At 38.0% G+C, this 12,727-nt stretch overlaps 1 protein-coding gene across 2 annotated transcripts; it reads left to right on the top strand.

Annotated features, from left to right (window-relative positions):
- The first annotated feature begins 289 nt into the window (after positions 1-289).
- Positions 290-12,227, top strand: LOC105039453 (protein EMSY-LIKE 3). Of its 2 annotated transcripts, none has more exons than XM_010915604.2 (10): positions 290-630; positions 5,278-5,480; positions 5,570-5,679; positions 5,793-6,042; positions 6,139-6,351; positions 6,431-6,499; positions 10,378-10,623; positions 10,721-10,789; positions 10,903-10,966; positions 11,638-12,227. In XM_010915604.2, exons 1-10 carry the CDS (start codon positions 603-605, stop codon positions 11,838-11,840), a joined length of 1,455 nt encoding a protein of 484 aa, XP_010913906.1. In that variant the 5' UTR covers positions 290-602; the 3' UTR covers positions 11,841-12,227. The 2 variants fall into 2 exon arrangements, with proteins under 2 accessions (XP_010913906.1, XP_029118671.1); XM_029262838.2 differs by having other exon boundaries at positions 364-630; positions 11,641-12,107.
- The last annotated feature ends 500 nt before the right edge of the window (positions 12,228-12,727 follow it).

The following is a 12,727-nucleotide window of genomic DNA, read 5'->3' as shown; positions in this document are numbered from 1 at the left end:
AATTAATGGATAAAAGATGTCAATCTTCCCTCCCAACATCATGGAACGAAGGTCTTCCAATGTCTCTATTTATTTATTTATTTTCTCTGACAGTGATCATACCGTGGCACTCTCAGGCACAACATGGACGCGTGCCGTTAATAGTACGCAAGTCCATTCGGAACGCCATACCTATTTCGCCGTCCACTCAGCGGCCGGAACTCAAAAGGTGTTAACTGTTAAAAATTCGGCTATAAAATGCGTTTGGAGTCCGCCCGTTTTTGCTTTCTTTTCTTCGAACCTGACTACGCTCGCTCTCTCTCTCGCCCTCTCTGTCCCCGTTGGCTGCCTCTCTCTCCCTGTATCTTCTAATCTCCACGAGGCTCCTCCAAATTCCACTCCCGTGATTCGAATTATCGATCGAGGTCGCTTCCGGGCGCTCGAAATGAATCGGTTATTGTGGTAATTGGGGAAAAATGGATGTACGAGAGGCAGATGGTTCGGTTCTTGATGCGTTTTCGACCTAACTGAAGAAAAAGCGCTCTCTTTTCTCTTTTCGGAGACGTTCACAGCGTTTTCTAGGGTGTCCGCCCAAAAGAATTCCTCTCCGGGAGGACCCTGTCATGGAGTACGATCCCTCTGATAGCAGCGGTAAGTGGAATCGACCTTTCGCGCGCTGTAATGGAGATTTCTCCCGTGTTTCGTGGATTTTTGGTTCAATAATTCGAGGGATTTCTTGTCAAATCTTGTACTGGAACGAACCTTGGCGTGGATTAGTTGGACTAGCTCGGGTAGCTTGGGAGTATTCAAGATTGGAAAATTAGGGTTTAGGGTTAGATGTGTTAGTAATTAGGCCTAGCTTGCTTGAATGATTCATTTTTTGCATGAAAGATTTCTCGTCTGTTGTCGTATGATAGCTGGTGTTTAATTTGCAAGCCAAATGGATTGAGCTCTGGTTCTTAGGAGAACTAGGGTCTTTATAGATCAGCGTTCATGTTTTTGCTGTACCTTTGCATCAGATAGAGGTTAGGGTTTAAAATCGGGTAATATATATGTATTGGTGAGGTTTGTTAGTATTCAAGACAGTCTCGCTTGATTGTGAAACCTGAGCTGGGCATTCGAAATCTCAGAGGTGTAAATATTTTGCATGGAAGGCACCTTGTACCTTTTAGGGTGCAAAGGGAAATATACTTGTATTTAATTTCCGCACTCGTGTTGGAAGCATTAGATGTGGGAATCTAAGCTGGTTTATGAAATTCAATCTCTACCTTGTAGTGTATGGACTCATTTTCCTCTATTTAAAAGATACTAAGAAGCACTTCTTAAAATGTCATATTGCAGTACATGTCAAAGTGACGTGGTTACCATGATAAGAAGTGATCCAGGAAGCAGAGCGACAAACTGAGTGAGAAACCGTGAATAGTAGTTTGAATTGAAATGAGAAATGATGTGGAGTATGTGAAGCAGAATTTGACATACATATTTTGGGAAAACAGATTTAGTGGTGAATAACTCTTGGATCATTTTCTCCAAACAAACTTGTATCTTTGTTCCTTTTCAAGTTGATTTGCCCAATCCTTTTTATATATGATTTTGAGGAAACGAAGTCTTCCATTAAGGATGTGAATGATACAATTTTTACAGAACATGTGTGGCACAAAATAAACATTCAAAGTTGCTGGCCTTGTGAACAAGGACCCTACCAGATTAGGTGAGCACGAATGCTTGATAAAAAGCTAAGGGCAGGGAAGGGGTTCCACTAAGTTACAAGACTCTCTTGACTCTGAATCTAAATGCAACAGGAATGACCTGATTTCTCATGGTTTAGTACTTTTCATGTTGGTAAGGATACTTATGAGTTCCCTTTATTTATATCATGTTACAGTGTTCACATATTTGAGGGATAGTCATCAAAACCTGATCTTGTTGCTTATCAATTGCAAAGGGAGTGCAGAATCTGCTTTTGAGATGCTAATACGTGCTACTTATGTGAACTGTGTAAAAATGTGAATATCCTGTTCATTTTATTTTCTGTAATGCTAATTATACTTTTGAATTCACCAGCCCTATTTCATATATCAGTGGAAGAGACTAATCAATTGTACTCAAATTGGGATTATTAGACTTCTTTGTAACTATTCAACTAGTTTATTAATGTTTCTAATTTATTACAAGGATCCATGGTTTTCAGTTTTACTTAATCAAAGGTCTCTTTCATCAAAGCAGGCAATAAATGTGGTTTTGTTGAACCAGAAGAAGCAGAGACTCACATTTGAAACTTTAGATTGTCTTCCATTGAAAATTGCATCTAGTGATTCCCCTTGAAGGAACTTGAAATTGTTATTCATACCTAACTTCGCTGACTATATTTCCTCCCATGAATCTTGGGAGTTAGTTGAGTAAATTGGATGATATAGAGCAGCATTGGGGAGAGGGTCTAATATAGATGAGTGGAATTCGAATTGGGGATTGAGCAGTATCTTGCTGGTATTTCATCTTTGGACATGTGATTTCAACAAGAGGGAACTAATTGTTATATAGAACACATAATTTTCAACTTTTGATGACATTAGTTCTAGGGATTTAAGTTTTAAATTGGGTTCTAAGATCTAATTGTGAAGAATGAAAGAAAATATGGGTTGTCTTTATTTACCTTTGGCAAGCAAATTTAGGATTCATGTAAGCAATGCAAGAAATTTTCCTAATATCCATGGTTTCTTGTAATTAATGTGCTGAAGAGGGCATATGGATGGCTGATAGATCAACTATAGTCTAAGAATAAGGTGATGGAAATGTACCTGTGGCTTCATACTGTGGTTTGCAAGTCTCATGTGTATCTATGGCATTGAACATGGCAAAAGGAACCATCAGTTCCATCAAAGTTCAGCATAAAATTTTATTGCATAGAGAAGCGACCGTCGACTTTTATGGATTTCAGTGCTAATTGTAGCCTTTTACCCAAGATAAGATCTTGTTACAACAAATGACAAGTAAAAGTTTCTAAATATCACATAATTCAGATTCCTATGGAACCCAACATTGTAAAAACATCAAAACTTTTTCCACAATGACCTTAAAATATTTCCTACTGATTGCATTTATATAAAGAAGGCTTATAGGCACTGATCCTACTCAAAATAGGACTTCTAAACTACTAATAATAGTTCTGCACTTTAATCAAGGAAAAAAAGCTGATATTTACAATATAGTGCTTTTGCATCACTGAGCTGGACATTACTGAAGCAAATTTCAGTGGGTTCATGCTGTGAGAATCTTATTGGTGGTTATGTAGTGCAAATGTCAAACTTGTCCCAAATACCAGGGTTGGCTTTAGAGCCCTCCATATGTCTAGAATTCTTGCATGCAAGTTCAAGATATCAAACAATACTAAGTTATGTATGTTGCACTTTTATAATAAAATCCAACAACTTCTCACGATAGCTGTTTTGAATTAAGTTCATATATATTTAATGGATGATGTATGCTATTACATATTGGAGTTTGAGTCCTAGTAGCTTCTAGTGAATTAGGTCCAATTAGCTACATGAATGATATATTATTACGTATAGCTTTGCTCGCTCTGTAACTGCCACTTTTTTTACATTTCCTGTGCTACCCTCACTCTTTTGTCCTTCTTTTACTTTTTTGTAGTGTCAATATGTTCCCTCAACGATGTATTTTGTTCTTGTCTTGGAACATGTTATCATAATTCTTGAAGTTTGAAGCTTTTTATAGGTGCATTCTTGGCGTTAGTCAAGTCAAAATTGTCAAGTTGCTACTTGCATTCTTATCTCTTGGTGTACCCCTTTTTTCCCCTGCCAAAACAATCAGCTAAGTTCATCATAACAAACTGATGACAAGCTTAGTTTGTTTGCAAGGAGGTCAACCTCCTGAGTAATCTTTCCTAAAAAACCTCCTGGTCCTAGTTAATCAATTAGGAGGACCAATTTTCACTACCATATTTAGAGACGTCTCTGGAATATGAACATCCCAAAATTCAGCAAATATTCTTTAACTCTGGAACAAAATTTGGGTACCAAGGACTTATCCCATGTATCATTCTTATCGTCTCTGATGGCTAAAAATTCAGTCTGTATATTTGCGGAACATCTTTTCCAAACTTCATTGCCACACCATGTTAGCTTTATCTTGACCATGCATTGGTGCAATATCTTCTATTAATGGTTTCTGAAGGAAACTGTCATTGGCAATGTCACATATTATTTTTTTGCACTATTTAGCTCCAATCCTGCATAATATACTCGGGGTCCCTTCAGACTACATACCTGATCAGCCAAAATGCACCAAGTGTTTATTTCATATTATATCTGGTGGCAAGATTTTATTAGCTGATACAAGAATAAATATTATGCATTATTCAAGATAATATTAGCTCTTTTCATTGATGCTTTCAATTCATGGTATGTACATGATTTTTTATAGAGTTATGTTGCTATGGTGCTTATAATTATGCTGCCATTGGAGCTATTAGGTTCTTCTTTTATCTTATAATGCATATGCAAATGACTTTGGCTTAACATTTTTTTGGGCAGTTGCGGAACACTATTGGTTATGCATTCAGGTGCAAAAATAGTGACAATTGCCAAACCATTCAATATCTTATTGTTACAAGGTTTAATGCTAGTAGTGATCATTAGATGGAGTTATAGTTTGACTATAGGACCTAATGACTGTAGATTAAGGTTTATAGAGTAAGTCTCTTCAATAATGGCAAACCAGATATTGTCATGGAGCTTGGCATTACCATTGTAGTACATTTGCTACTTTTCCATATTTTTCATCAGTTGTGTGGAGTTGGGATAGGCTTTAGCTGGTTAGATTTTAGAGATATGCTCCTCTACGAATTAATTATAGAAGAGGGAGCCCTTCTTTTGACGTGAAATTGTTTAATGTTTACTTTTTTTATGTGCAATCAATGTTGGCAGACTTATGGCAAAGTTATCATCATCTCAAAGCTTGACGATTTCAGGCTTTTGATGCAGTAAAATCTAAATTGTGGTTGAGCAATATTGCTTTGAGCATGCCTTTTGATAGTAACTTGCTAAGTTAAATCCTCATTGGTTATGGATCGACCTCTTTTAAGCTGCAATCAGATGCAACTCCTCTGTCATCCTTTCCTCCAATCATGAATGCCTCCTTAATTCAACAAGTAATTCCATTTAGTTGCACTCTGGTGTGATGTCGCTCGAGCATTTTTATATCATTGTAATCTATTTCCTCCTTACATAGTTATACTGGTTATCTTGTGATATTCTATAATGCCTGAATTGACTGCAGGGACTGATGATGACCTTCCACCATCACATCAGAACAGGGGTGCAAGAGGAGGGCGTGTTGCTGGGAATGGAAGAACTATGCTTGGTGCTATTTCATTCCCCAGGGTACAGAATGATATGGAGATCCAAATACATCGGCTTGAGCAAGAAGCATACAGTTCAGTTCTTCGAGCATTCAAGGCTCAGTCGGATGCCATTACATGGGTATCCATCCAACTATAATCTTATCCAAAACAATATGTTCTTCAATTTTCCTATGGACGTTTATTGGAAACCTTGTTTGCTTTCTTCAGGAGAAAGAAAGTCTTATAACTGAACTGAGAAAGGAACTGAGACTTTCTGATGAGGAACACAGAGAACTTTTGAGCAGGGTTAATGCTGATGATATTATTAGGAGAATAAGGTCTGTAAATGAATAAATCTTATTAGAAGGACCCACTTATGATACACAATTCAGATGACGAATTTTGTTCCCTTTTCTAATTGTTAGCATGAATTGTTTGACAAATTTTATAGGGAATGGAGGGCAGGTGGACACCAAACTGGCTTGCTTAACAATGCTCAACTCACAAATGATCCAGTACCCAGTCCCACTGTTTCAGCTTCTCGCAAGAGACAGAAGCCATCTCAGGCCATACCCTCTCTATCTCTGGGTGCACCATCTCCTGTATTGCACTCACAACCAGTTGCCACTTCCATACAGCCATCATCAACAGCAGCAAAACGGGGAGCTGCAGGAGGGGCAAGGGGCAAGAAGCCTAAAACAGTAAGTTTATGGTTCCAAGCATGAGTTGTCTTGTAAAGTAATCTTCATTCTCCATATTCTTGTTGTTCATTCATTTTTAATTCCTCCAACTTTCAGGGTCAGACATTGCCTGGAGTATCTTCAATGAAGTCCCAGCGATATCCTTCTGCGGGTCCCAGTGGAAGGGGTCAGGTTGCAAACAGGAGTTCCACGGGTGCTCTTGCAGAAGCACCACCATATGATCCACTAATTGGGCGGAAAGTCATGACAAGATGGCCTGAAGATAATAACTTCTATGAGGCTGTTATAACTGATTATAATCCAGTTGAGGTGTGTTTGGTTATTTTGGTGCTCATCTTCTCTGTGTTGGAGTTGCATATTGCCAAGCTTACCCTTTTCCAATTCTCAGGGTCGTCATGCTCTGGTATATGATATAGGAACAGACAATGAGACATGGGAATGGATTAATCTCAAAGAGGTGATTCAATTTCTTCTATGACAAATATTTAAAACTATAATAGACTAATTTGTTCTACAATTGCATGTTGCTTTGTAGCTTTTACCAATGCTCCTATTTAGTTTGGTGATTATTTGATGATGTATCACTTGGCCTACAAGATTTGCTTACATGGTCCCATTCTACAATTTGTTCATAACTACATGATTTATGATTTTTGTAACAGCAGCATATTGTGGATTTTATTATATTTATGATTTGCTGGCATGTTTTTTATATGCTCGTTGAATTATATTTTGTTTATTTAGTTGACATTATTAATGCATTTTGTGTCAAAAACTAATGGAATTAGTAACTTATCGCGGGAAGCTCCTAGTTTGTAAGCGCAGTTATGATGACTTGTTTGTTGAAGTGATGGCATATGTGGAATGATGTGAGGGAAGATTAGTCTGGTAAGGGGCTGGATGGTTGGAGGATAACATACAAATGATCTTTGCTACATCAAAATTTGACAACCTATATTTTTTAGTGTGTCAGGAAATGATTGCAGTTATAGGTCTCTCACAGCTTGTTAGTGGAATTATAACCTACGGAGGGTACTGGCAGGAAAATAATGGGACGGATCTGAAACAGTATTTTAAATTAGTAGATTTATGCTTACGACACTTCAATTTACCTACTCCTGATGGGCACTTTTCTATGTCAAGCAAGGTGGCTTGAAGTGGAATTTAAAATTGAAAAGTCTAAGTTTGTAGTTTTCTTTTGAGTAGTCAGGATAAAGGTCAGCCTTGACACCTTTTACCTCAGTGTTTATGAATTATGACAAAGATGGAGCTGCACTTATTGCTTTCAAGAGTTATGTAGAAAAAGATGGTGGATTGGAAAGCAAATTCTAGTTTCATGACATCTGTCCCGAAGGGATGAAAGAATATAAGAATTATGTTTCTGTTAACCTTCTCGTACGGTTTTTAAGGTTATTAAACAGGGTATTGGGTGGTCCTATTCATACTTGCTTTCATTGGGAGTCTCCTTGATTTTTTGGGAAGCAATTGGTTGGCTTTTCATTGCTGAAAAGGATGTAGGTCCTTTGAAAAGGAATGCAGTATTGGTTAACCTGTTATGCATAAAGCCTGTATTTTGCTGGTTTAACCTGTCTATATTATTCATTCGGTTTTGTTCCTATGGGGAAGTGAATAGATCAAACTTGCATTACAGTTTCCCATTTTCCCCTCACTTTCTATTGCTCCTGTATATGTTATCTGCACTCCCAATGGTTGGGTCTTGTTCTTGGAGGGGCACATCCCTTAATTTTGTCTCCACCTAGAAAGGGGCAGGACATGTGGCTCCACAGAATCAACTTTAATCTTCTGCTATCAGAAGTATGTCTGATGGCATTCAGATTTTGATACATGTTCTCGGCATCACCCAGTTATTTAGATATTATATGGGACTTAAGGAGTGTGCTGATTGTTTTGACAAATTTGGGAGCTCCTTCAAATGACAAATAAGAGCATTGCTAAACCTATTCCTGGGTGTAGATGAAGGAAACCTACATGCCCGCATGTCCCATGCCTGCCGGCTGGGCTGGTTCCTACCAGTTAAAGATTGTTATGTTAGAGTGTTACCATGCTACCTTCTCTTCTTCCCAACTCCCCTGCTTCCTCTCTTCTTTCCTGTCTCTTGACCTGTAGCCCATTTTTTCTCTTGTTACCAATATCTCCTCCTCCTCCCTTCCTCATCTAGCTTCCACCTCCCACTCCACATTCATCTTCAACCAAGCCTTCATAGTGGCATAAAGTTTCTCCTTCAAGTCTAAGTTCTGATTTTTCCCCCTTTTTTGTGGATAAATACAAAATCGATGAGTAAGCCAGGATATCTAGAGTGAACATCCTGTCCCTTCCTCTTGATTCTGGTATAAGGATTCTTGATTTTGGCATAAGAAGGGAGAGGAGTTCGAGAATATGGCAAAGAAGAATCTCTATGGCTGGGGCCTCTTTGGCTTTAAAGATGAGGTCGTCACCAATTTGTGCAATAAGCCAACCAATTGTTTCTAGGCCAGCAACAATTATTTGCATCTCTCTTATACTTAGATCTAAGCTCAGATGACAAAAAGAGATTGATCATCAGATAGCTTGTTCACAAAAGGGCAGCCTAAGCTCTGGAACCTTGCTGCTGGGACAACAGACAGTACATCCATCTACAACCTCATGGATTGGTGATGGGCATAAAGGATGAATGGGCGGGAACCATCAAGGATGAAGGGCTCAAGCAAGAGATGAAGGCAGCAGAGACTGGAGGAAAGGAGATTATATGCTATGATGGTGAGATGAGAAAGAATGCCTAGCTCCTAAACCCAAAAAAAGTTTTGGACTCATAAGCATGCCATGTGTTGGATACTTGGATCTATTTCTTATTCACCTACATGCCTGTGTAGGTCTGGCATGCTCAATAAATAAATTTGAGTTGGTGTGGCGTTTGAATCCACTGCTCCGAAATGTAACTTATATTGCCGGATGCAGACCTAATTATGGGCATTTACAGCTTTGGGATGGAGAATGTCCACTGTATTTGGATCTGGGAATAGAAATGGGTATCTATTTATCAAATTTATATGGAAGACAACTTTTCTCTTGGATTACATAGTTCCAGATTTTTTTGTTACAACTTTTGACTTGTCCAGTTTCTTTCTGGTATGAAGCAGAGCTAAACCCAGAAAAAATACAGCAATTGCCGACTATAGCATTATAAAATGTGAAGATGTGGCTAGCAACCAGGCATCTCCATATTTTCCTTCGATGTTGGCTGCAGAATTAGTTGCTTCTCCCTGAACTTCTGAAATAACTGCTACAATTTTCAACAAATAAGTTTTTCTTTTCCATCCTACAATCTGCTTTGATTTTGGCTGTTATTTTGGCTGTTCTAGATGCATGATTGTTAAACCAATAGATTTCCCTCCTACGCTTGGCTTGATCTCAAGCTTTTTTTTTTTCTTCGCCTCATATATTCTGGGTCCATGAGGTAATATTCAAATAGCAGCTGAAAGAAACATGGACTTTCAACTTATTGTCAGTTTATAAATCAGTAGATATTTAAAAGTAGGTTTTTAGTATATGGTGGTGTTTTTTTGCTTCATATATGATGTTCCATTTATTAGTCATCTGCTGGCAGGGTTTCTTATGAGCAGATCTTTGATGCTCTTGGGACTTGCATATCCTCCAAGAGCTAGTATGTAAACCATAAAAATGTTTTCATGATCCTATCAAATTCATTTCATATGTGAAATATGGGTTTTCAGCCTGAATCTGTATATTTGCTATCTTCCACTCCGTCCGCATAGCTCATGAACATCATGCCATCGACATTGTTGGTACGGCTTTAACACCTCGAAGAGCTTCTGTAATTTGCACATATTCAGTTCATATCAAGTAAGGGTCTTATGGTAGAATCTACTGTATATGAATGATGTTGTTTGTATATACTTAAGGTGGCAAACATGTCGTAGTATTGTGTCTTGATGGCAGGAGTCATTGATTTGATAAGTAATTCATACTGGTACAGTTTTCCACACTAAGAAGAGAAAAGGGGGGAAAAACAACAGAAAGAAAAACTCTTTTATCATTTTTATATTGCTACTAGTGAGGACCAACTAGATGTTATTCCATCATTCTCAAGTCGTGTGGACTTCCTTTTGCATTTAACTTTCCAAATGCTGATCCAGAACTTCTTGTCATTTTTCTATTTCTGACTGCTGGGCCAGAATATCTCCATGAGTTCACATTAGCAGATGCTTCTTATATTGTAAGTCCCTCTAAAATTGTTCTGTGAGGGATGCGGCTTACCATGCAAGGTGTTCTGTAAGGGATGCTTCATATTTGTTTTGGCAATTTCTTTGGCTGCAGTTTTCGCCTGAAGATATTAGATGGGAAGGTGAGGATCCAGGTATCAATCATCGGCCAGGTCGGGGTGGACCAGGCCGTGGAGCTAAGAAGTCTACTGGCCGTGGTGGTGCTATTCCAGGTGCAGGAAGGGGAAGGGGATCATTGAAGAATCAGGCCAAGAAAGATTTTCCCCCTTCACAAAATGGCATTGGGAAGAAGCCCATTGATGACATTGAAATACTCAACACAGAGACTCTAATAAAAGAGGTATGCATTTGAGAAGCTCAAGGCATGGTGGAGTGCAAGAATACTTTTTGATTTAATTTTTTTCCCTTCTTCAATTTCACTTTGTGATGCCAAGCAGGTGGAGAGGGTCTTTGGTGCAAGTCATCCCGATCCCCTTGAGATTGAGAAGGCAAAGAAAATGTTGAAAGTAAGACAACTCCCATAAATTGTTATTTTGTAGATGATTATTGTATTCATGGATGTATAGAGGGTCCTTGTTGTTTGCTTTGAGGAAATAGAGGGTACTTGCCACTATTGCAGGAACATGAACAATCACTGATAGATGCAATCGCGAGGCTTGCTGATGTGTCTGATGGTGACAGTGGTAATACTAATATGCCCATCTTTCTGATCAATTTTTTACATGATGTCCAGAATATCTAGAAGGCTTTATTTGTCTGCATGAGTTGTCTACTTCCTGTAAATTCTAGATAAAATCTTTGCACTGATAGGTCTGATGGTGAAAGTGATAGATACTGATAGGCACATCTTTCTGTTTAATTTTACATGGTGTCTAGAAGAAGAAGGCTTTTTTATCTGTATGAGTTGTCTACTTCCTGTGCCATGTTGATGTGATAGAGGAGAGAAGCAAAACTGATTCAGTGTAACAATTTTCCCCAATAGTTTAAGCATTTTAGCAATGCTTACGGAGGTCTTAGTATCATTAATCAGTCGGAATTTCTCATTTGCTTGGAACTCAACGCATCTTGGTATGATTTTGCTCTTATCAAAAACAAGAATTGCCACATTTTCCGCTACCACTTAGAATCTGCTTCATCGGCATATATTGGTGCATTGAAATTTTGATTCATCATTCATCTTATACACATTGTTTTCATGGTAATAGTCTTTGTAATGTGGAGGAGATAACCAAGTCTCGCATAGTGAAGGTTCTTACTAAGCCATTGATGCAATTATAAGTCCAGCAAGTCGCCACATTTCGAAAGAACATATGCATTTATCTGAGTTCTAATCCATCAAATTTCCATGACACAGAAGGAGGCCATCAGTATTCACATGGGCAATCCATGGACCGAGATCGAGGATGGAGGAACCAGCAATATGCTGGGAACCAACATGGGGCAAACTATGAGGATGACATGGCAGGTGCAGGTAGAGAAGGTTCTGATGGTGACCACATGGCCGGGGATGGTGTCGCATCGGACTACCGGCATGATGGTGATGATGATGACATGTAACTTGTGATCGGTCAGCCTTTACTGAATTTACCATCTCATGAGGCCCAGTGAAGCCCCATCTTCTGTAAAATGCGTTGCTAAGATTTATTTCTTACCACATGGAAAAATAACAGCTCCTTTATTGTTTAGCGGGATGGATATCGCTGATGAGGGGTCAATCTAAGTCATCCTATGCATCACCCATAGAAGCACACTGGGGAAAGCTGCCTCTGTAAAGTTATTTCAGTGAATAGCCTGTGACATGTAAATTGTCTGGATGGCCTTCAACTTTTGGTGCTGCAGGTTGCTTCGGCTGATTCTGTAAGTTATATCTCATTCTGATCGCTGTAAGTTTGGTGCAAATTAAAAAGCCATTAGGAAATGACACGGCTATTTTTGAGTGCATCATATCCGGGCTTGGCTTGCTCTAGATTAAAGTTTATCAGCCTGCTAGAGTAATTTTTTGTGCACTGCGGTGCAGCAAAATTGACGTGGAGCACATCATTCAATTATAACGGATTACATAGCGTAATAATGAAATAGATATTTAATGTTATTAAATTTCTTTATTAAATTTTTTTAGGTGAAAATATTCTTTCTCACCGTAGAACAAAAAAAATGATGGTATTATTAGTTTCTGATGTTTTATACGGCTTTCTATAAATATATATAATATTCTAGACAATATATATGATTTTTTGTGTTTTTATATGATATCTATAGGTTATTATGGCTTTGTATTTTTATATGATATTTTAAACAATATATATGACTTTCTAATGTCTTATATGATCTTTTATAAATATATATGATATATTGAATAATATATATAATTTTTTGTGAATATATATATGACATCCTAAACAATATATATAACTTTCTGCGTCTTTATATGATATTTTGAATAA

This window comes from Elaeis guineensis, chromosome 1 (assembly GCF_000442705.2).
Source record: "Elaeis guineensis isolate ETL-2024a chromosome 1, EG11, whole genome shotgun sequence".
NCBI lineage: Eukaryota > Viridiplantae > Streptophyta > Magnoliopsida > Arecales > Arecaceae > Elaeis > Elaeis guineensis.
This window is presented reverse-complemented; position numbering and strand designations above follow the sequence as displayed.

Excerpts from the sequence above, each read along its gene's own strand:
- LOC105039453 (XM_010915604.2), top strand. The coding sequence starts at position 603 with ATGGAGTACGATCCCTCTGATAGCAGCG. Across the intron at positions 5,481-5,569 it reads AGTCGGATGCCATTACATGG|GAGAAAGAAAGTCTTATAAC; the intron begins GTATCCATCCAA and ends TGCTTTCTTCAG. Across the intron at positions 6,500-10,377 it reads AATGGATTAATCTCAAAGAG|TTTTCGCCTGAAGATATTAG; the intron begins GTGATTCAATTT and ends CTTTGGCTGCAG.